Below are 25,115 nucleotides of genomic sequence, written 5' to 3'. Positions count from 1 at the left end.
GAAAAAAAACCTGGTGCCAGGTTCCTTTTAAAGCAGAGCTTACAAGCTGGGTCTCTGATGCTTCTGGTTTTCTACACATCTAGATCGGAGGCTTCAGGTTTTGCAAAACTGTAGACACCTTAGTGCAGAGCTTGTACTAACTAACCCTGCCTTGCTAATGTTTGATGGGTCCCAAAAAAGTAAATGGTGTCTGTCCTGCAGGGGATCAGGAACTGCAGTCCTCATTTCCTTTTATAATGAAAATCATGACACAGATGTGAACAGAACCTTATACAGTGTGTCCACCTATATCCTGTCCACTGCCATTAACTTGAGAACGGCAACAGCTATAGGCATAGAAGTGGTGTCTAGCTATAGTAAAGTAGCCATGCGCTACGCAATGAAACCACCTATACCGCCACCTGGTGGGAAAGAACGGAGTTAGCATTTTTATCTCGAAAACTGAAAGAGATAGAGAAAAAGAGTGAATTACAAAGTTGTAGGCATCATCAATTCAATACGAATCGACACCTTGCATACAGAAATGCTATGATAAGAACATGTAAAACTCACAAGGCTGCGGACGTGAAGCAATACCTCATAGAGACCTTCCTACAAGTCATTGGGTATGGTGGCTGCGTGGAGTGGCCTCCACGTTCACCTGACCTGACCCCATTGGACTTCTTTCTGTGAGGTCACATCAAACAGCAGGTGTATGCGACCCCTCCACCAACATTGCAGGACCTACGATGACGTATCACAGATGCTTGAGCAAACGTGTCCCCTACCATATTGCACAACGTGCAGCAAGATACAGTATGCTGTCCAGAGTTCAGATGTGCATTGCAGCTGACAGTGGCCACTTTGAGCATCAAAGTTAAATGAGCGCCATATGCGTGACCAGCAATTCAATGGGGTTTTTTTGGGGGGGGGATGGGGTCATGGGTTTCATATCATAGCATTTCAGTATGCAAGGTATCGATTCGTATTAAACTGATAATGCCCTACAATTTTTTTATTTACTTTTTTTCTCTATCTCGTTCCGGTTTCGAGATAAAAATGCTAACTCTGTTGTTTTCCACCAGGTGGCGCTATAGGTGGTTTCATTGTGTAGCGCATGGCTACTTTACTATACCTAAACACCACGTCTCTGCCTATTGTTGCCGCCGTTCTCAAGTTAATGGCGGTGGACAGGATATGGGTGGACACACTGTATATGTCTAAGGAAAACTGATTATCTCGGCAGCCTCCAAAGAGGGGAAATGCTGACATTTCTTTGGAATCCATGAGACGGTAATAGGTAGTTTCTATTGGCTTTAAGAACTGAAATGCTACTTTGTATTTGAGGCACTTAAATTTAAAAAAAAATAATGACAAAAGTCATCATTGTTACTATACATAAAACCAGATTTGGATGTAATCATTATTTTACACAAGTAGAATCCTGAATATTTTGGTAGTTAGCTACAGGTCAGCCGCCTCTTCCTTGGTGTACGGTCTACACATTCATAGCAGGGGTCAACTGCATTAGGGAGCTTGATGCAAGCAGTCCTTCGTTCTTGTTCACAACATTGACGTCAAGGTTCTGCAGAAATGTTCTTTTCTTTAGTTTCTCAAAAATCACAGAATTATTAGATGCCAGACTTATCCGAGTTCTGAGGGAAAAAAAGAAGGACACAAAGTAAGAAAATATTTCTTCAATAACAGAGACTTCACACCCCTTCCACCAGGGGCAGACACAGACAGAAGAGGTAGTTTTGATAAATTATTATTTTGATAGATTGGAGTTTTATGGACACAGTGATAACATAATTTTATGAAGGATTTTTTTAAACTTCTTTATTTTTAATGGGGGAAAAAGAGATAACTCAAAATTTTATATATATTTTTTAAACATTTATTTTAATTTTAGTCCCTTTGACTAAAAGGGGACTTATACTGTGAATCGAACAACCGCACAGTTTATAAAGAAATCACGGTTCTCCAATGGAGCGAAGACTGCAGCTGAGCATGATAGAAAGACTAAGATGGCAGCTATGGTAGCCTTCAGGAAGCCCCCAGCTACCATGATCCCCCAACAGATCCCTGTGGTCGCTTCTTGGGAAGCCAAAAGATAGCCATGGCCATGATATAATTTAATTGTCACTGTAAGAGATGGACAGAGGCATTTAAATTGTTAAAAGGGAACTGGTCAAATGTTTTTTAGTCTCTCAACACATACCACAACCTTTATCTGCTGCTATGCGTTCCACAAGTAATTACATGGTCTCTCCCTGGATCCCCCAAAAGTACCATTTCACTAGGTCTCATGCTGTATTTAAATAAAGATTGTCCGGTCCAATGAGATTCATCGTTGTGATGTCTGTTCCTCTTCTCTGCTCCTAAAAGCCGTACTCCAGCTCGGACTGATGTGAATGACGCATTTCTGTGTCATCCACACAGCAGAATGAATTCTTGTGCCTGCACAGTAGCATCGCCAGCCGCAAAGGCACACTTTGCTCTGCCCTACTGAGGCCGGAGGGCGGCATTTAGGTTAAACAGCAGTGATCGAAAGAAGCTCCCACCACAGGCAGATACCGGCTATTTAACACAGCCGGCATATGCCTGGTATAAAGCAAGCTCAGGTCCTGAACCAGCTTTATAGATCTATTGTATCATAAATCAGTAATATTTTAAAACCTAAAATGTGGCTTTTCTAGTAGTAAGCTGATTTTTTTGGGATTAGTATATAAAGTTGTATGAAAATGTTGTTCTGCATTTGCCCACCTGTACATCAGATGCCATACTGCTGGGAAGTACTTATCTGTGTTAGCCACTTTAAGGCCAAGTTGACACAATACATGCCTGCGGTACAGCTGCTATAACCAACTCCAAGGGCGAACTGAGCATACAAACTTGGGAACTAAATGGTGGCCATACAATGGTGCATATGACAGCTACACTGTCAGCCTAAAAATACTACTACAAATACAATACAACAAACTAAAAGTTTATGGAAGCGAAAACAGTTATTTTCTTACCGTGGAGATTCAATTCCACTGTCTCCGGTAGTGCTATGGTTTTCATTTCGGCTAGCTTCCAATGGATTACTTTTTGCATTGAATAACTTTAAGGTGTGCTCATAACACGTCCTTCCGTCTCCTGATTGTTGCCCTGAGTTCTTCATATGTTTCTCATCACTTCCTTTAATGGAAGTCTGGACAGTCTCTGCCATAGAGTTACAGTCACTGGAATTGCAGTAATCAAATATACTTTCTTCACAAAGCTCAGGTTGGACACATTCTGCAGGATTGGCCTCTACTTCCTGATGATGGAGAACATACTGAGGCAATGGCTGACAAGAACTTCCCTTTACATGCACAGGCCTTTTATAACTTTGGGAACTGTCAGAAGAGAAAACAGATGATGTATAGTCTTCTTGCTGATGGTTGGCTGAAGAAAATTGATGTACTGAAGGTCTGTTTGGGTCCCAGTGACTTGGAGATGCTTCTAGTGCTACATGGTTTTCCTCATGGAGATCATACAAACTGTGCATATCCAGATTATTTTTTTGCCTGCATGTCTCAAGGTTCTGACACATTGCAATATGTTCATCGGTGTCTCCTTCAAAGTAGAAGGAACTTGAGGCATCATCATTGTCCTCCTTCTTGTAAAACATCTGATCTTCCTCGACAAGCTCTTCATTTTGATGAGAATTGGAAAATGCTGTGTATTTTGGTGAATCTTTACTGTTCATTTCACTTGCGGAATAACTGCCATGGGATTCGGACTCATTTTTCTCCAATACACCAATGATGGACCTACTAAAACTTTTTGAAGAACTTACACTTCTACAAAGACTTGCTTGTGTGTGTTGTAATGATTCGTTGATTGAGGTCATCTTGTTACAATAAGACACCGCAGTATAAAGATTCCCAGCTTCATGTTCCCAAGTCCTTTCGGATTTTACCAATAACTTTGTTTGATTGTCACTAAAAAGAGAATTTCCGACTTCCGGCGAACCTAGTACCGAGCTGTGTTCTTTAATGTGCTTAAACTTATCATCTATCCTTAGGGTACTACATTGAGGATAACTTAGAGGATATTCTCGCAGATCATCTTTTTCATTGATCGGCACAATCTGATCAGGGAACAAATCCTCACAATATTCATCTTGAGGTCTTTCAGCTTTTAGATGTCTGGTTCCAGCTTCAACATTGAAGCCTGAACAGTCTAGTGACTTTGGCCGTGGCATATATTTCCTGCCCTTCCCGGATCTGCATTTCCTATCCTCTTTTGTAGACTTGCTTGCACCAACATTAGCATTATCTCTGTAGGAAATACCCTCAAATGGATTGCAGATTTGCTTTTTGTACATAACGCCAGGCTGGTTACCATCTTCGTTACTGGCAGTCAATACATCTGGAACCCGTAAATCATCCATCACAGTGGGCTGGTGCTCTGACTTCCTTACCGCATCTACTTCTACTTGTGTGGTCAACCTTGGGCCACCCATGTCTTTCTTGTTTTTTTCTTTGCTAGCTTGCACTTTTCTGTGGTACTTTGATATTCTATTGTTTTTCTTTTTGCTACTTCCTTTAAGATTATGAGGATTTTTTATTTTTATTATCTCGGTTGAGGTTCCTTTACTATAATACTTTTTCTGATCCTCCGATTTTTGCATCAACATTGTATGTTTCATCAAGTTGTCCACAGTTAGAACAGGGTTAATGCGCTTAATGATCTCATGTTCAATGTCACGAGGAATATTATCTATATTATCTTCATCCCGGACAGGCCATTCTTCAGGTGGAAATTGTGCTGCAAAGCTTACTAACTCTTTTTTGGATTTTTCTTTCTTGGCAACATTTCGCCAGAACAGACTGATTCCAAATTTCTTGCTGCATTTTTCTTTTTCTTTTAGTGAATGTTGTGGCTTAGCTTTAATACACGTGTGGTGGTCCCTTGAGGTGGATGTTGCCTGATTATGGACAGAAGGTTTTGAATCTTTTACTGACTTGTGTTCCTTTCCATTACCCTCGTTGATTGACTGTTGCCCCAGTATATTATGTGTGGAGCTCTCGGAGAAGCAGCTGCAGGACCTGCAGTGCGATACGGACGGAACATTAGCTTTGGTCAGATCAGCACAACTCTCCATGCTGACGAGATAAGTGATGGCTGGGGGAGAGATGGAAATATCCTCAGCTGCCCCACACTTACTGTGAGGCATGGTTTTCCTAGTGATAAAGTACGTCTGAGGTGTCACTATAAAGTAGCCTTCTCCTGTGTGGTATATTTTCCTTTCTTTGATGAGTGTACCGAGAGTAGAATACAGAATCTCCTGGGATGGTGTAGCTATACCTAGAAATGCAAATATTAGCAGTTATATGATGCCTAATATAATAAAACATCGCAAGTGAAGAAAAAAAAAAAAACAACAACAACATTTTAGAAGCTGACACCCAAGAATAATCAATAGCAAAAGTTACCCATCATTGCCTTTTTTCCAAGATAAAGCATGTACTGATGACTTAAAGGGAATCTATCAGGTTTTTGCTATGTAAGCCGAAGGCAGCATGCTGTAGGGGTTAAAAAACAAAATCAACTATGCTTCTCTTATCAGGCTGTGTGCTGTTGTTTACTAAAGGCTTAATCACTTGGTGATTATCATTTCTGTGGCTAGGTGGCTTGTGCCCTCTTGTCCAGCACATCCCCTCCTCTGACATCTCACAGTCAATGTACAATCTCTATTGAGAGCCTCGTGTGGGCGGGGACCGTTAACTCACCGTGCTGCGTTGCTAAATCTAAAACCTCAGATTATATCAGAACGGCTGCAGCCAGTAAACTAAGTGATACATCATTCGATTCAGAGTCTCTATGCCTACATCTGGCTGGTCTCAGATGAGGTAGCAAAAAACTGTTGACAGATTCCCTTTAATGTGTTCTTCTCATCTTGTTAAATGGCTAAAATTGAAAATCTTTATATAAATAAGCAACTTTGCATTTTACCTCTAATTAAAAATTATTTCATTTTCGAGAAAAGCAAGGATTTGTAATTCTATAGTTTACTATGCATTGCCTACATTTCCTATACTTTAGAGCCTGCAGGCACTGCCCTGAAGATGAATGTATTGCTGGATCTAACCAGTTCCAGTAGTGCTCCACTCCTCATACGCTGCAGAAAAAGAGCTGCCTTTGCTTGCAGCACCTGAGAGCAGTCAACTCGATCTGAACTGTCAATCTTCAGGAGCGCACCATCCCATGGCCAGCAGGAAGTAAAGAGGCAATAGAGAAGTGCGCTCCTGAAGAACGACCATGAAACATATTCCCTACTTGTGCTGGATCTCTATAGCACTTAAGGCTGCTTTACACCAGAAGATCTATCGTGCGATAGATCGTCGGGGTCACGATTTTTGTGACGCACATCCGGCATCGCTGGCGATGCCGGCCTGTGTGACACCTCCTAGCGACGCAGTATTGCTCACAAATCGTGAGTCGTGTACTGCTCGCTAAGTTCCATAATACCGTTTAATTTAGTAGTTCATAGTTTCCGGGGTAGCACACGCCGCTCCGTGTGACACCCCGGGAACGATGAACAGCAGCTCACCTGCGTCACGCGGCCGCAGCCGGCTATGTGAAGGAAGGAGGTGGGCGGGATATTTACGTCCCGCTCATCTCCGCCCCTCCCCTTCCATTGGCAGGCGGCCGTGTGACGTCGCTGTGACGCCAAACGTCCCTCCCACTCCAGGAAGTGGACGTTCGCCGCCCACAGCGTGGTCGCACGAGAGGTAAGTATGTGTGACGGGGGTTACTGACTTTGTGCGACACGGGCAGCAATTTGCCCGTGACGCAAAAAGGACGGGGGCGGGTACGATCGATTGTGAAATTGCACAATCGGTCGTACCGTGTAAAGCAGCCTTTACTCTGCAGATTTGCAGTTTTTGAAAAGTATTCGGAACGAAAGCAATGCGTAGTCTCACTGTATGATGCAAACTGTTTAAAGGGGTTTCCCAAAATTATACAAAATTTGCCCTCACGTATGAAATGTAGATCAAATAACAAAAATAATAAATCACTTACCCCTTGAATCCCTGGCCGCCTCAGCAGTAATTGTGTCCCATCTATCTGTCCCCTGACAGCTACTGCAAATCACTGGATTTATGCATGCACTGTGCATACAAACATCACCACGAATTGGCAGTTGTGGCCAGGGAACGATGGAAGGCATCAATTCCAGTACCGGTAGGGACCAGAGGAGGTGGCACGAGATTCAGGGGTATTTGGATTTTTTTATTTTATATTTCCTACCTTAAGGCAAATTTGAAATACTTGGCGAAACACTACGGCCACTTTGGAAGTCAATAAGGAAACATTAAATGCAAAGTATAAATAAACGTATTAATTAAAAAAAAATGCACATTAAAAATACAAAAACCCGGGTCAGTTTTGGACTGCTGAGAAAATAGTGTATGAGTCAGACGGTCATCTAGGTCCTATACCAACCAGAAAATCATGCATGCAATGTTGCTGTATAATAGAGGAGTAAAGCAGGATCAGTACAACATGAATTATTCATTGCATTAATATTTAACTCAGCTATGAGACTGAAATCTGCATAATTGTCTTAGGGCCCATTACATGCATTTTTCAAGGCACTGTTGAGCAGTATGTGGTCTGGAAAAAAAAAATTGTTTTTTCCTAATTAACACAGGTCTATCGCCATTACAATCCTCGCAATAATTATGTAGTGTATCTAGGACACGTTACACCACAAATGTACGTGTCATAAAGACACCACTTCTCCATTCCTCAAGTACATTGCCACGGATATAGATTACACATATTCTAAATACAGATGACAAATGGTCGGCACCTGGATAATGTTTTATCAGCTGCTCCATTAGGGATTCCTGTGTCACCAGAATCTGGGCAGCATTCATATCAGATATAGCACAGCACAATACTTCTGCCAAGGGAATGAACTGAGACTGCGACACGGGATTCATCTGCATGGGAGACACATCACCTGCAAGAAGAGAAGACATAGTAAGGGGGTGTGAAATAAGAATGGAAATAACATTGTGTAATGCAATACACACCTAGTATTGTACCATCATCATACATTCCTAATGTGATCCTATGATCCTATAGGCCAGGGGCAACAAATTACGCTTCATCTACAAACCATCATAGGAAGATATTGCACTAATACTTTTTAGTCAGCAGGCACAGACACAACATACAGCACCATCTGATGGTGTGACTGCAATATACTCCTTTACCTCCTCTACATTCAGTTCCTACTTGTCATCTTAGATGACTTTTTAGAATTAGATGCTCTTTTCCCACCAGAATTACCTTTTGGTGGCTTTAGCTTTAGTTTTGCTAATTCTCTCTGAGATGGTGTATAGAGACTAGCTGCCAAGATGTCTCCCATACACTGCACACACAGACATGAGAGATTCCTGCTCTGTTGGCTCTATAAAAAAAACCTGAAAATAATATAAATATATACCCTGCTGTAACTTATTAAAAGTATAATGCATATAAATAAACATAGGGTACTTAGTAAACACTATTTTTGATCAAAAAAGTGTAAAGCCATCCCACCGCGACAAGGTGTACCCAATCGGGACAGTACCTACACTCTCTAATAATAAAACCTCACCATGTGTCAACAGACATCAATCTTAATAAGGGCAGAGAGTGGACCCAGCCACTCTCTGCCCTTATTCAGATTGATGTCTCTGGACACATGGTGAGGTTTTAATATTAAAGAGTGTAGGTACTGTCCCGATTGGGTACACCTTGTCGCGGTGGGATGGCTTTACACTTTTTTGATCAAAAATAGTGTTTACCAAGTACCCTAAACAGGGTATATGTTTATATTATTTTCAGTTTTGTATTTTTATGCCTTATGGCCAGTGTGAAAAAGAGCTTACAAGCTGCATGCACACCAACTCATACTCAGGCTCACTTGTTTGTTTTCTCTTGTCTCTATATAGAACATATTCAGAGAGAGCAGGTGCAGATGAATACACTGCCGCACTGAGCAGTGTAGCTGCGAATCTAGCCCCAGGATGGGAGAAACACTGACTACAAAGCAGCACTGAGTGTGTCTGGCTGTGCCGCTCTCTTTCATTGCTTTTTACGTTACTCCACTCATTTCTCACTTCATACACTTTAATAACAGTAAGCTGATCCTTCTGTCAGTTTAGTGTCAGGATGGATTTTAGCTGTTTTTCAAAATGGATGACGAGCTCTGGAGACAGTTGGGAACGAGAAATAAAGTGGTGAAATAAGCAGACATCCCTGATGATATTTATACATTACAAGAGTTTCTTGCTTGAACTTTCAATTCAATTCTTCATGTAGGTAACAAAAAAACTACAAAATAACCTTAAATATCTCCCTATAGCCAAATTTCTGTTTAGTAATTCCAATAAAGAAAACACCAGAAAAAATGCACAAATAATTTCTTGTTCCCATTTTGTCATTTAAGGATTTTTAGGATTTCTACCCAGGAGCTGTGGTATGATCAGACCATGTCCCTGTACGGTCAGACACGGCCATTACACAGTACATAGCAGGGGCACATATATAAGAATATCTCAGCACTGGAACATTTTTTATTTTATTTTTTTTTTTAAACACGTCCAATTGTGGAACTTATTATTCCAGGATCTATTGAATAAAATGAGCTTTGCTTGTGGGACAATCCCCTTAAAAGTGAACCTGCCTGCACACAACTTTTCAGGTACCAGTGACTAGACAACCCACTCCGGTGATTAATAGGGGGTCTAACCGATAAGATTTCTGCAGAATATTTGTTAAATCTCCCATACTAACCAATAATAGAAAATCTTCCTTTAAAGGAGAGCATTCACTAGATGTTCAATTTAACCTGAGTACCTGCTCCTATTGGCACTTCTCCACTGAATCCGGAATAGTTTGCCTTTTTCTTCTATGCCAATTTGTTCCAAACATAAGCCTTTCCCTGGCGATAATGGTGCAAATTTTTCTTTCAGCCATGAGACGTATACCACAGAACTTCTTTGCGGGTGCGACCGGGTTTTGATTGACCAAGGTCACTGGAATAATAAAACACCTACAGAGAAGTTCTGTGATATATGCTTAGTTAGTGAAAGAAAAATTTGCACTGTTATCGCCAGGGAAGGGCTTAAGTTTGGAACAGAAGATAAAGAAAAACTATTCCAGAATCAGTTGATCAATGCCAATTGGAGGAGATACTTGGTTTAAATGTAGAGCGGACACTTCCTTGGATTTTAAGTGACTCCTATGATTGATTCTAGAATAGAATTTTTTTCCTCTGTTCGAACGTTAGGCTCCTCTCTGGTAAAAATAGGGCAAATGTTTCTTTCAGACACTAGGCGTATATCAAAGAACTTCTGTGGGCGTTTGCATTTTCCACAGTGACGTTGGTCAATCAAAACACGGCCGCACCCACAGAGAAGTTGTGGTATACGACCAGTGGCCATTATCGCCAGGGAAGGGCTTATCCTTGGCACAAGGGGCACAGAATAAAAACAAAAACTATTCTGGAATCAGTGGAGCAGCGCCAATTGTACGAGGTTCTCTTTTTAAACTTTAAAATATCCAGTGATAGGTTTGCTTTAAGTAATAAAATACAGTTGTAGCGGAAAAATGTAAGAAAACTGTGTTCCCCGTGTGGCACCAGGAGTATATGGAACAGGTCTGATCGTGACAGAGCCACATCTTAGTGGAGACTGGTAAATTACGCTTGACCTTTGTTTTACAGTTTGCCATTGTCAACTTCAACAAAGCCTGTGTATAGAGAGCTTTCCCCGAGCCTTTTATCCCAGGTAGTTGCCAAGTTACCACTTTCAGGTGTATAAATCAGGGAAATGTCTTTGTAAGGAGTAAAGAAAGACAAACTGCAGATCCCTTCCCTCCTGAGCGAGCTTATGTCAGCTCTGAAACCTAATCCTCACCTCTGTGAGACAGGAATGTCCTGAAAAAGCCACTTAACGTAGGTGAAAGGGTAAACGTCAGTCATAACAAGCGTATCCGGCTGCAACTTACTTCACTATATACAATCCATCACTTCCCATCAGAAAGCTCATGGATATGTTCGGTACTGACAGCAAGGCACAATAGAGCTAGGCCCTGACCAGCCACATGCTTTATTTATGGAAACAAAAAATCCTTTGCCCTTAGAGGAGTCTAAGTATAGGTAATGGGCAGGAAATAAAAAAAAATCTATTTCTGTATAAATACTGGTAAGATGAATTTTGGGTTTCCAAAGATTGTGCGCTAAAGAAGAGACTGACATGAAGGTTCAGCTCAAGAATTTTATTGGACTTGTACACACATTGAGTTGTCGTCTCTTTTCTGCAGCATTTTAGAGTACCAACAAAGTATATGAGATTTCTAAAATCTCATGCACATGCTGCTTAAAGGGAACCTGTCAGGTGCAATATGGACCCAGAACCACGAGCAGTTCTGGGTGCATATTGGTAATCCCTGCCTAACCGTCCCTGTATACACTAGTATAGATAAAGAGATCTTTAGAAAAAGTATTTCTAAAGATCGTATATTATATGCTAATGAGCGAGGGCACTAGTTGTTACTCCCAGTGTGCGCCATTGAAATACTGAAAGCGTCTAGCCCTGGGCCAAGCACCGAGCGTACCTGAGCACCCCGATGCTCGCTTGAGTGGTTTTTGTAAACTGTGTTCAGTACGAACGACGAACTTTAAAGTTCATCTGCTCATCTCTCCCCTTTAAAGGCTGTATGTTCACAGCCCAACCATAGCAGATAAATGACTGCCGATCAATTAGCAAGAAGCCAATCTGCAGCCACTTTCCATGCACATAGTAGTATCACTATTATAGGCCCATTATAGGGAAATGATTATTGCTTGGGGCAATTGGTCCTGATAACCAACTATTTTAAATGCACTTAAGCCCCCAATATTTGTTAGGCTAATATTGGCCAAACATGGCTATATCGACAGGTCACATAGGTAAGGATGGTTGACCTCGGGGAGATCAACATCCAACACTGCGGAGACACCATCACATGTTTCTCAACGCAGTGACACTAGAACAAGGCCCCCTGGGAAAATATGCAAAATAAGAATGCAGCAGAGACACCATCACATGTTTCTCAACGCTGGCCGGAAACTAGCCAGGTCTTTCACCGGGAAGGAACAACCACGGGAAGGGCAGTCTCCAGTCAAGGAAACTGCCTATACCAAAACATGGTATCCATCCACAGACAGCTGTTTCATGGTATTTGCCCCTTCATCAGTGTGGAGTAGGAAACTGGATAGTGGGAGCAATGCCTAGTAGAAGACTACATAGGTAAGGATGGTTGACCTCAGGGAGATCAACATCCAACACCGCGGAGACACCATCACGTGTTTCTCAACGCAGTGACACTAGAACAATGCCCCCTGGGAAAATATGCAAAACAAGAATGCTGCGGAGACACCATCACATGTTTCTCAACGTCAGCAGGAAACTAGCCAGGTCTTTCACCGGGAAGGAACAACCACGGGAAGGGCAGTCTCCAGTCAAGGAAACTGCCTATACCAAAACATGGTATCCATCCACAGACAGCTGTTTCATGGTATTTGCCCCTTCATCAGTGTGGAGTAGGAAACTGGATAGTGGGAGCAATGCCTAGTAGAAGACTACATAGGTAAGGATGGTTGACCTCAGGGAGATCAACATCCAACACCGCGGAGACACCATCACGTGTTTCTCAACGCAGTGACACTAGAACAATGCCCCCTGGGAAAATATGCAAAACAAGAATGCTGCGGAGACACCATCACATGTTTCTCAACGTCAGCAGGAAACTAGCCAGGTCTTTCACCGGGAAGGAACAACCACAGGAAGGGCAGTCTCCAGTCAAGAAAAAAGCCTATACCAAAACATGGTAAACATAGGTAAGGATGGTTGACCTGAGAAACATGTGATGGTGTCTCCGCGGCATTCTTGTTTTGCATGTTTTCCCAGGGGGCCTTGTTCTAGTGTCACTGTGTTTAGAAACACGTGATGGTGTCTCCGTGATGTTGGATGTTGATCTCCCTGAGGTCAACCATCCTTACCTATGTAGTCTTCTACTAGGCATTGCTCCCACTAGCCAATTTCCTACTCCACACTGATGAGGGGCAAATATCCCGAAACAGCTGTCTGTGGATGGATACCATGTTTTGGTATAGGCAGTTTCCTTGACTGGAGACTGCCCTTCCCATGGTTGTCCCTTCCCGGTGAAAGACCTGGCTAGTTTCCTGCCAGCGTTGAGAAACATGTGATGGTGTCTCTGCGGCATTCTTCTTTTGCATATCGACAGGTCAGGCCATCAGCCCAGCGTATGGGGGTCTCGAAATAGTGATTGCTGGGGGTGTTAAGGATCCGGCATGACTGATCTCAGACGGTGGATCCTTTTGTTCTCCCTCCGAAGCCACTACTAGAGTGGCTTCACCAGATGGCTATGTCACTGGGAACATAGGCGCACTCGGTTGAGCGCTTTTATGAATGGGAGAAACGTCAGAGATGGCTGTCGGACGATTTTTCTAAGAGAACTTTAGACAACAGACACTAAAATGCCGGTCTCTTATCAGTGTAAAAGTCAAGGATGTTTGTATAATCGGTACATTTCAGAACCCATTTCTCTCCTGAGGATATTCTAGTAATCCATACTTGTGATCCGATATAAGCCTATGTGGATCATCTTTTTAACCAGGGTTCATGCTCGGGTTTGTTTTATCTGAGATTAGTACTGATAACGATGAATACAGACAGAGATGATGTAGCATCTGTATTAAGATATAAATAACAAATAATAAATAATGTAATGCAATATCTTTTCATAGTGAAATTTAGTGTTTTGTGTCCGGTGGAGACGCCTTGTGTCAGTCTCTCCCTGATGAAAACACAACAGAGTTTAACCCGACCTCACCCCATCTGCTCTTCCATAAGTGATCTCAGTACACACAGGAATTTGTAAGGTGATCACTTATTTAAAGTGACAGTGCAGACATTAAGTAGTCTTAACTTTTCTCATCCAATTGATAGGAATGCAGAATCATACATCAAGCTGTGACCTGACATTTACTGAAATGTAGTAAAATAGTTGCAGAAACCCTGCCACGGTTCCATCCATTATGTGATTTCATTTATGTTTTTATTATTGACCTTTAAGAATTTTCCTTGAAGGAATAATCTAAAACATTTGTTCCAGACACTTGTTCTAAGGGTTCATTCAGACGTTCGATCTTCTCGTTTGATGGACCGGGCCTGCAGAAAACTGCAGAGATATGTCCGATTTTAATCCGAGGGTCAGATCAGAATAAGCAATGCAAATCTAAGGGTCTGAAAAAATAAAAATAAATTAAAAAAAAAAAAAAAAAAAAAAAATCTGATGATGTCCCAGCTCTGGCTGCCCATCTCCCATGACAATAACCTTTAGTTTGAGTCTGTTCATCGTCGCTATGTACATGTGATTCCTGAAATTACAGGAAACTAGAGTTAAAATTGGAAGATTTTTATTTGAAATACAGAAAGTGATAGCTTCCCTTTAAGAAATATTAGTGACAGAGTAAGGGTGGGTTTACACAACCTGACTTGCTGTGTTAAATGACAGCCAATTAAAGATGAGAGAACTCAAACTGTAAAGGTCGGAGTTGTACCGAACACTCGGTGTCTAGGGCTTGAAGCCGAACATGGAATTCAGGTGCTGTTCGTATGCTAACCACTCGATCAAGCATCGGGGTGATCGGGTATGCGGAGTGCTCAGCCCAGTGAGAGCCGCTTGCAGTCTCTGAATGGCTCTCGCTGGGGGTCAAAACAAAGTTTTCGGATGCTGTGTGTTATGGATGTATCACGGCCTGTTACATACATAGGTGTCACAGCCAGCTGACAATCCAGTGACAGCGATTAGAAAATCTAAGAGATTGGTAGCACATGTTGTAATCTGGTAAAACTGTCAGATTTTCCTCTCAGTTGTCAGCCCCTGACTTCCTTTATAAATCTCACCCTGGAGTGGTTTAGGTGTGGTTTGTAGTTATACCTGACTGTGGTCTGCAGTGGTCGTCTCCTCTTGTTGTTCTAGAGACTTCTGTGGTAGCTGCTCCTAAGATAACGGTTTGACTTTTATTATCTACCTGTGCTCAGGTGGTAGCATTTGTGTTTCACCTGTATTGTTTTCTTTTCTCTCCCTTAGCATTAGTGGTATTGAAAGGTCCTCATACCTGCCATCCTTACTTAGGGACCAGATCAATGTATGGCCAGGCTGAGGTATTCCTGCTTGGCGACAGGTGAGGAACCTGTACAGGGTTGGTGAGGGTGAGCCCCAGATTGTTGTCTGAAGTCACCACTTCCCCCTTTCCCTAGCGATAGGGCATTCCTTTCTCCTTCCCTTTCTATTGTACTATATGGCCGGTATAGTTTCTATCCCCGGCCATGACACTGTGTGTCCAAAAAAACCCTGCCCCAACGCCCTTGGAAATTCTGTGTTTATGGCTGGCTTTATGTGGGCAGAGAGACGAACTGCCCAATTATTGACTTCCATTATACTCGTTACTCAAGTCAAGCCAGTTAGTTCAGGTCCCCATTGATTATATGGGGTTCGGGGTCCAGGAAAACGTTCAGGTCAAGTCTCGGTCCCGAAACAAAACTTTTAACTAAAGTCTGGCTGAACTCGGCGAACCCCAACATCTAGGGGTCCGCTCATCTCCACTGCCAATCAGTGGTCGTATAATAGCCAATTTCGACAGGCAGACTACATTTCCTATACTCTATGTGGAGAGACTGCCATTGTTCTCAGCAGCACGCCCTGATTATACAAGGCATGTGCTGCCAAGAATCAGGATTTTTAAGCCTGCTTAAAAATAATTTCACCAGAGGAACAACAGTTTTGCTGGTTCTTCGGCTGATTGGTAGCCTGCTTACTCTGAATCCTTCACTGCACTCTGCCTGGTGTATTTTCAGTACTGCCAACCCAAGGATTGCATCGCAATCATTGGCGACTCTCCTCAGCTGAGTGTGACAGCTGCATAGACATGCACACTGTCACATCCAGCTGAGGAGAGTCACCGATGATTGCGATGTGATCCTTGGGTTGGCAGTACCAGTATTACAACAGACATAGTGCAGTGCAAGATTCAGGGAGGTGGGCAAGATTTTGGGAGAGGTGAGTGAATATTCATTCTCTTAATTAGCCGGGGCTTAGAGCAACACAAAGGGATGATAAAATATATGTATCCTGAAATAGGGCTGTACAAACCGTATTCCAGGACACTGTTAGTTTGAGTAGACAACTATGGCTATTTTGGAGTAAGGCTTATATTTCAAGCCTACTCTAAAAACGCTAAACATCCCGCTAGAACTTATTTTAGGGGTAGAGCTATGTTTTGGAGAAACACTGTAGTGAGGAAGTTGGTTGTTCCGGCATTACTTAGTTTCCTAGTGTATTAATTGCAAACGCAATGAGACAGCATAGTGAGCTATAAGATTAAGATTGTTTTTGGTTTTTTTTTGTAGTTTTCTACAAGATTAGTAAAGGAATTCAAAAAATTAAGTCTCAATCATGTATGAAAATATATAGAAAAGATGTGCATGTTTGTTTCACTGTGTTCCACTTTTGTGTTTCCATATTTTTTTGTTCCCTATTGAGTTCGGAGTGGTCCGTTTTTCATCTAAAGTGCTTGGTAGTAAAACCATGATAACTAAGGGTTAACAATTTTTTAAAAGCGGTTTTCGTTATACAGTACAATGTTTTCCAAGCAACAATAACTGGAATTAATTTTGAATCTAATATCCATCCGTGGTCTTCTTTCTCTTGAGAATTACCTCTAATTGTAATCTTTGGACAAATGCTATAAGTTGTTGCATGAAGGCAACCTTTCACCATCTGGTTACCATTGTATGATTCATGCTCCGTTCAGATCTAGTCGTCTGGCTCTATCAGAGGGGCTCCTTGATGTATTTTCCGTTTGTGACTTCCCCATTATAAAATGTATCTGTCATCATCTGATGTCAGTTTTATTTGCTCTGGAAAAATATGACAGCCTACACTGCTATGGTATACAGAAAAAAATGTGTCAGGGAGATCGGGAAGATATTCCACCGCTGCCACCAATTGTCAGGACAATCACACGATTGATGGATGAAGCAACAGCTACTACTGCTACTAGGCAGGTTTTTGGGCACTTTCATAGTAAACGTATACTATATATATACACATCTGGTAACACCCTTGACCAGCAACCATCCAGGGAGAATCCAACACATGTATAGATTATTCTTTGGTACAGTCACTACCAAGCTTCGAAAAACCGAAGAATAACTTTCCACCTCCAATAGTTTTACTACAGGCAGATATGACGCTTGTTACTGGTAACATTGAACCTCACGAGGCTTCATGGGTGCGGTTTATAGAGCAAGAGGAGCAAAGCTATTAAATTTTATATATTTAAGTCATCAATTAGGCAGTGCTTATAGAAATATACAAAACATGTTACAAAGGGGACAAACGCATACACACACAACTCAACTACCCATACCGACCAAGCTTATGCCAAAGGGGCATTCTACAAATACTTGGTACATGGGCACCTATCAACATGCTGAGATGTGAACAGAGCCTTCTTACACACGAACATATATTACTGACCTAGGGAAGGCCATTTGGATCCTGTTTATCAAACAAACTGTAAGGTTGTGGTTAGTGGGGTCTCAATGTGGCTTCTGAAGTTAGAAGGCCCATTTTTGAAGTTGTGAATATGTCCCTGGAAACACGGGCTTAATTGCGAAACAAAACTCCAGTCTGTGAGATGCTGAATGTCCAACACATGAACTAGTTGTATTCAAGTATCTTGTGTTTACCAGCCGAGGCCAACTAACATGCAGAAGCTCGTCATCTGGAGATCTTCCTCTCCTTCAAAAGAAAATAGCCACCAATGCTACCATTCATTCCCATCCTCCTTGATGCCTCCTACCAGTAATCATAACAAGGTTACTCGCATGTCCCTGGACCAAGCTGCCACATGCTTTACATTTCTGCAAATGAGAAAACAGCTGTAGCCCAAATTATGCCTTTTCCTTCCGGACTATACTTCAGCATCTACTGCCTCTGTTTCTACAAGGAACTCTGCACATTTAATTTTTGTTTTGAGAAGGAAAGACATCCACAATCAATACGGATACACACAAACAATGATGGCCTTATTCTGTATGAGAGAGAATATGGCCTCATCAAGACATACCTGCCCACCGTGAATGGCTGCAATCAACTAATGACCAGACCGCCTGGTTGGTGGGATTACCAGGACATGTTTCTCTTCTGCTATCTTCAAACTGGCAGGTGTCAACTTTTTACAAGTTGAAACATCAAAATACATCAACATGACAGTGGTGTTAATGTGTTTCCCAGATGCTGTCGCTGTGAGTTAAGATCTGGTAACCTTTCACCCCCAGTATATGTATGTTTAGCAAACTAATGACCTATATATCAGACTTTTACTGGTCAGGAAAGTCCTTTTTGCAACATTACAGCAGCAGGACACTTCCTAATAGGTAAGAGTCATAAAAAAACTGTTACATTTGTATTAGCGTGAAACCTGGTCATGTAAAATAAAATAAAAAAAACATCGGACAATCAAGATTCTTTTTAAACAGTGCAGGCATTGTGGCTGGTAACAAGGTTTGTTAAAAGCCCTCAAATGTACAGCTGAAAACCCACTGCTCTTATTCCATATCTGGTACAGATGAACCAATGTGACAATGGAGTAAAGAAAAAATCCTCAAACATAACGATACTACGATAACTGAGATTACACTGATTAGTATCCTGGATATTGAACCCAGGAGTAAAGTTGGCCACATGCACACACACACAGACACACACAAGCGCATACACACACACACACACACACACACACGCATGCGCATACAAACACAGACACACAAGCACAGACACACACAAGCGCATACACACACACAAGCGCATACACACACACACACACACACACAAGCGCATACAGACACAAGCGTATACACACACACACACACACAAGCGCATACACACACACAGACACACAAGCGCATACACACAGACACACACAAGCACATACACAGACACACACAAGCACATACACAGACACACACAAGCACATACAGAGAAGCGCATACACACACCCGCGCATGCATACACACACACACAGACACAAGCGCATACACACAAGCGCATACAGACACACACACAAGCGCATACACACAAGCACAGACACACACACACACAAAGCACATACAGTCACACTCAAGTGCACAAACTCATGTGCGCACACACACCACACACACGTGCGCACAAATAAATGCAAACGCAGACATACATGCACACAAACACGCACGCACAAACATGTACACACTCATTAACGCACATACACAAACATATGCAGGTGCACACACAAACTCACAAAAACACACACAAGCACACACATACAAACATATGCACATATACATACACAAACATACACACAGAAGCAGACACATACGCACTCACACAAACGCATCCGAGCTACTTTTGAACCAATAAACATCTGGTGAATCAGCCATACACAATGAAGTCCATATTGTCCGATGGCTTTGAATATCTATGGTCCGCTTGAACAGTCGTTCATGGAAAGATCTGTTGTGGAATAGTGACTGGCAACTGCTTTCAACACAACAATGATTTGTCATTTGTCGGCTAAAACAATTGTTTATTAAATATAATGCAAAAAATGTTTTGATCAACTTTACACTAATTTATATTTGAAACAGGATAAAACAGTTGGAGTAAAGCCGGACGGCATGGATGTGACAAAGCTGTGAAAAAACTGAGTGGAGTGTTAGCTTTAGACAAATGTACATTTTTTGATTGTATGTTGTTTATCAGGGTCATTATTACAAATATTCCAGGTTGATTAAATTAGTCTATTATAGCGACCCTCCAACCTGGAACTGAAAAATAACTAGAGATATCTCATGTATAGTAACCAGAGATGAGCAGATCGATTTGCGTGACTCCAGTCCAGGTCAGTGGTACTTGGTGGCTGGTCAGGAGGCAGCAAATCTCTTACCTTACGGCATCCTCTGCGTGCCATTTGATTTGTCAGGGTTGGCATAACGGCATCTGTGCATCACAACGCGTAAATTACATCGTGCCAGCCCTGGCTAATCAAAACCATGCTGGTGACGACGGAAGGCAAGAGAATCGCGAGCTTCCGATTCAGCCAGCAGTTTACACTGAGCTGGACGCTGGACCAGAGTTCTGCGAATCAAACTGCTCATCTCTAATAGTAACTCTACCTGGTGCCCACAATTTAACTTTTGCTGCCTCCTTGGTCTAAATCAAGCCTACCATGTGCTGGGGGATATGAAAGGCAGGCAAGGCGTGGTGTAGACATCCGCTGCACTTACCAAGCAATTGTGGCAGACTTCAGGTAGGGTGACTATACATGAGAAGTATATACTCATTTTTCAGTCTACGGGCAGAGAGTCACTTTAAATTGTGCTGTCCACTGTCAAGTCATATTTATTTATATGAAGACTGCATTATATATATATATATATATATATATATATATATATATATATATATATATATATATATATATATATATATATATATATATATATATATATATATATATATAAAATTGCCTTATTCTGTCTGTCTGTCTCCAAAATTGTGTCACCGTGACATTGTGTCGTTACAGTGACAACTGTCGGATTGGCCGCTGGGCTCGGCCTGGCCCCGCCCCCCGCATGGATTAGCCGCTCGCCCCGGCCCTCCGCACGCATCGCCCGCTCCAGCGTACACCGGCCCCCGGTACACATGTGCAGGGAGCCGGCATACGCTGACGCCTCGCCCGCTCGCCCCCGCCATACGTTGGCACACTCGGCCCCGCCCCCAGCGGACATAACCTTGCGATGCTGGGATCATGACGGAGCCGGTGTACGCTGGTAACCATGATACACATCGCTTAAGTATAGGAAGCGTTACCCGATGTGTATCATGGTTACCAGCGTCCACCGGCTCCCAGTACACATGTGCAGGGAGCCGGCATACGCTGACGCCTCGCCCGCTCAACCCCGCCCCCGGCACACGTTGCCACGCTCGGACCCACCCCCGGTGGCCCCAGCATGGGGGATGGAGCACGATGGGGGGTGTGCAGCATGGAGGATGGAGCACAATGGGGGGTGCGCAGCATGGAGGATGGAGCACGATGGGGGGTGTGCAGCATGGAGGATGGAGCACGATGGGGGGTGCGCAGCATGGAGGATGGAGCACGATGGGGGGTGCGCAGCATGGGAGATGTAGCACGATGGGGGGTGCGCAGCACACACACCGCCACACGCGCACCGCACAACACACCACACACACACTGGGAACCACAAACACAGCCCTACACAGACACCCACACACACACACACAGACAACGCCGCACACACACAACACCCAACACACAAACACCGCGGCATACATAAATATACGCACATACCGCGCAACACACACACTGCACAAAACATACCTCCCCCAAAACACATACACGCACTCCACACCCACACAAACCGCGCAACACACACAGCACCACACACACAGAATGCTGCAGACACACAGCGCTCCACAAACAACGCAACACACATAACACCGCTCTCACACACCCCCCACCCAGACAACACCCAGAACATTTACAGCGCCCTACACAAACACTTGGTAACTACACACAACATCTATATATAACAAAAATCATACATTAACTACACAATACGTAAATTCTAGAATACCCGATGCGTTAGAATCGGGCCACCTTCTAGTCTATATATATATAAAATATATATAATACAGAGAAATCCACATTTTTCTTATTATGTATATTAGCTATTAAGGTCTATGGCCGGACCCTGATCTCCCTCCAGATATTATAAATAGAAAGGGGTGTTACCATTGTGAGACATGTAGATCAGGAGAGCAGACTGTCAGTCATTACATGTCTCACACTAGTAACGCTACCTTTCATTTATAATAAGTTCTGAAGGCAGATGCTCAGGGAGATCTGTTTCCGGCCTGTAGTTTTTAACAGGAAAATATGGATTTCTCATGAATAAGAGACAGCTTAGGGTATGTGCGCACGTTGCTTTTTACCTGCTTTTTACCTGCTTTTTACCTGCTTTTTCTTCTGCGCTGTTTAATGCCAAAATGGATGTGTTCTTCTATTCAAGCAAAGTCTATGGGAATTTGGGTTTCTTGTTCACACTATGCAGTTCAAACTGCTGCCTTTTTGTGGCAGAACTTTGGTCAAAAACTCAGCTTTGCAGTGCAAAACCCAAATGGCAAAAACAATTGACATGTTGCTTCTTTGAAAAGCTGAGTTTTTGACCAAAGTTCTGCCTCAAAAAGGCAGCATTTTGAACAACATAGTGTGAACAAGAAACCCAAATTCCCATAGACTTTGCTTGAATAGAAGAACACATCCATTTTGGCATTAAACAGCGCAGAAGAAAAAGCAGCAAAAAAGCAGGTAAAAAGCAGGTAAAAAGCAATGTGCGCACATACCCTTAGGAAGGTTGATCCTACTGACAGACTCCCTTTAACCCATGCTGGGCCTTTCATTCAAGAGAGTCCCAGGGATTGTACCTTGTTCCTTGCGTAACCAGCAGACTTCCCCGGTAGCATCTTATCTCCGACTCACTGCATAAATCATATTGCATGCCACACTTACACCGGTGTAGGGGCATATAGATTTTTGGCTGAATATCTCATGCACATATATTTATCTTACTTGCTTATATAGCGCCATTGATTTCTGCAGCGCTTACCAGACGTGATCATCGCTGTCCTCACTGGGGCTCACAAACTAAATTCCCTATCATTATGTCCTTATAGTGTGGGAAGAAACTGAAGAACTCGGAGGAAACCCACACAAAAATAGGGAGAACATACAAACTCCTTGCATTACATGGCCGGCTTCATGCTTTTAAGTCAGTCAGGTGTCCCATTTACTGATCTGCAAACACCATAGATGACAAACGGGATGTGTACAAGCCAAGAACATGAAAGTAATCAGCAGGTTGTATACTTTGTAGTGCCCCTTATCATACTGTCCCTGCAATTGCAGTACGTGAAAGCTGCTAATGACTTCTACTGTTCTTCACAAACGATACCAGAGTGTGAAAAAGACGCTGACCCATCATAAAGGGCAATTACACCGCAGACCTTACATCGGGACATCACATGGACGCCTCACGTTCCCACGCACAACAACGGTTCTCTACGTTTTGGGTCTAATACAAAATACTAATAGGGTCCTTCTATAACAGCCATTAGGAAATGAAAATGAACCCAAACAGACTCATTTATTCCACTATATGTCCTGTCTTAGATTAAGGGGTACTTCACACACAGCGAGATCGCTGCTGAGATCGCTGCTGAGTCACGGTTTTTGTGACCTCATTAGCGATCTCGCTGTGTGTGACACTGATCGGCGATCTAGCCCCTGCTGTGAGATCGCTGCTCGTTACACACAGCCCTGGTTCGTTTTTTTATTGTTGCTCTCCCGCTGATAAGCACACATCGCTGTGTGTGACAGCGAGAGAGCAACAATCCTGAATGTGCAGGGAGCAGGAGCCGGCGTCTGACAGCCTGCGGTAAGCTGTAACCAAGGTAAACATCGGGTAACCAAGGTGGTTACCCGATATTTACCTTCGTTACCAGCCTCCGCAGCTCTCACGCTGCCAGTGCCGGCTCCTGCTCCCTGCACACGCTAAGCTAAGCGGTGTGCGCTGGTAACTAAGGTAAACATCGGGTAACCATACCCGATGTTTACCTTAGTTACCAGTGTCCGCAGCTTCCAGAGGCCGGCTCCGTGCAAGCGCAGCGTCGCTTGCACGTCGCTGCTGGCTGGGGGCTGGTCACTGGTGAGATCTGCCTGTTTGACAACTCACCAGCGACCATGTAGCGATGCAGCAGCGATCCTGACCAGGTCAGATCGCTGGTCGGATCGCTGGTGCATCGCTAAAGTGTGAAAGTACCCTTAAGGTAAAAGGCGAGAACCATCTAGAATTTTTAGAAATCCAATAAGTTCCTGACAAGAGGGCTACAGTTTAATGTGGTGGAGGACTCCAATCTTCCGGGATCGCGGGGATTATTGAAAAGGGGTTATCCACTTTTGTCTAATAATCATTTTTGCAATTGGGTTTCATACAAATAATAAAAATTGCACTATTTGCCTTCCGCACTGGCAACTGCTGGGAGTAGAATGAGTTAACTGAGATTGTGTCAAGGAGCTTGTTTTGCTGGGCAGACAGGAGCGTTATGTTTTTTTCTGAGCCGATTTATGACCATATAAAAGTTGAAAGTGAAGGGAAACAAAGTTTGTCAAAGTCAAATGCAACATTTTTACTGAAATCCTTCTGCAAAAATGCCTTTTAGCCCTGGCTTCATCTGTTAAGGCCACGTCACACTAAGCAACATCGCTGCTAAAGAACAACTTTTGTGACGTAGCAGCGATATTGCAGTGTGTGACATCCAGCAACAACCCGGCCCCTGCTGTGAGGTCGTTGGTTGTTGCTGAATGTCCTGGGCCATTTTTTAGTTGTTGCTCTCCCGCTGTGAAGCCCACATAATAATAATAATAATAAAAGTTTTATTTCTATAGCGCCAACATATTCCACATGTCCTGTTGTGTATAAATATGTGACTCTTCAGATTTTGTGTTATACTGAGCCTGATGAAGAGACCTGCGTAGTCTGGAAAGCTGCTATTATTACCATCTTTTCAGTTAGCCATTAAAAGGTATCAACCACTGAGGACTTCAGTTCTTTTAAACAATTTTTTTATCCCTACTGGCTAACACGGTACAAAGATATATTTTACTTGTAACATATTCCAAAGCGCTTTACAATTAAGAGGGGACATGTACAGACAATATGAGACAATACAAAATAACAAAATTAAGATACCAGGAGGAGTGAGGGCCCTGCTCGTAAACTTACAGTCTATGAGGAAATAGGGGAGACACAAAAGGTGAATGGGGGGGGAGAAAAGCTTGACATATACGGTCCACATATACATCACTGTGTGTGACAGCGACAGAGCAACAACTAAATGTGCAGGCAGCA

General features: G+C 42.8%; 1 protein-coding gene across 1 annotated transcript in view; it reads right to left on the bottom strand.

The window, feature by feature from the left end:
• Positions 1-1,167: 1,167 nt before the first annotated feature.
• STOX1 (storkhead box 1) overlaps positions 1,168-25,115 on the bottom strand; it is an 80,397-nt gene continuing 56,449 nt past the window's right edge. The window contains exons 2-4 of the mRNA XM_075352387.1: positions 7,832-7,984; positions 3,000-5,319; positions 1,168-1,634 (exon numbers count right to left, since the gene is read on the bottom strand). Of these exons, the coding sequence (XP_075208502.1) occupies positions 1,478-1,634; positions 3,000-5,319; positions 7,832-7,984 (2,630 nt within the window). The 3' untranslated portion in view covers positions 1,168-1,477. The remainder of the gene's footprint in view (positions 1,635-2,999; positions 5,320-7,831; positions 7,985-25,115) is intronic.

The sequence above is a fragment of the Anomaloglossus baeobatrachus genome, chromosome 5 (genome assembly GCF_048569485.1).
Source record: "Anomaloglossus baeobatrachus isolate aAnoBae1 chromosome 5, aAnoBae1.hap1, whole genome shotgun sequence".
In the NCBI taxonomy this organism is placed as follows: Eukaryota; Metazoa; Chordata; class Amphibia; order Anura; family Aromobatidae; genus Anomaloglossus; species Anomaloglossus baeobatrachus.
Note: the sequence above shows the minus strand (reverse complement) of the source record. Positions and strands in the feature narration are given on the sequence as shown.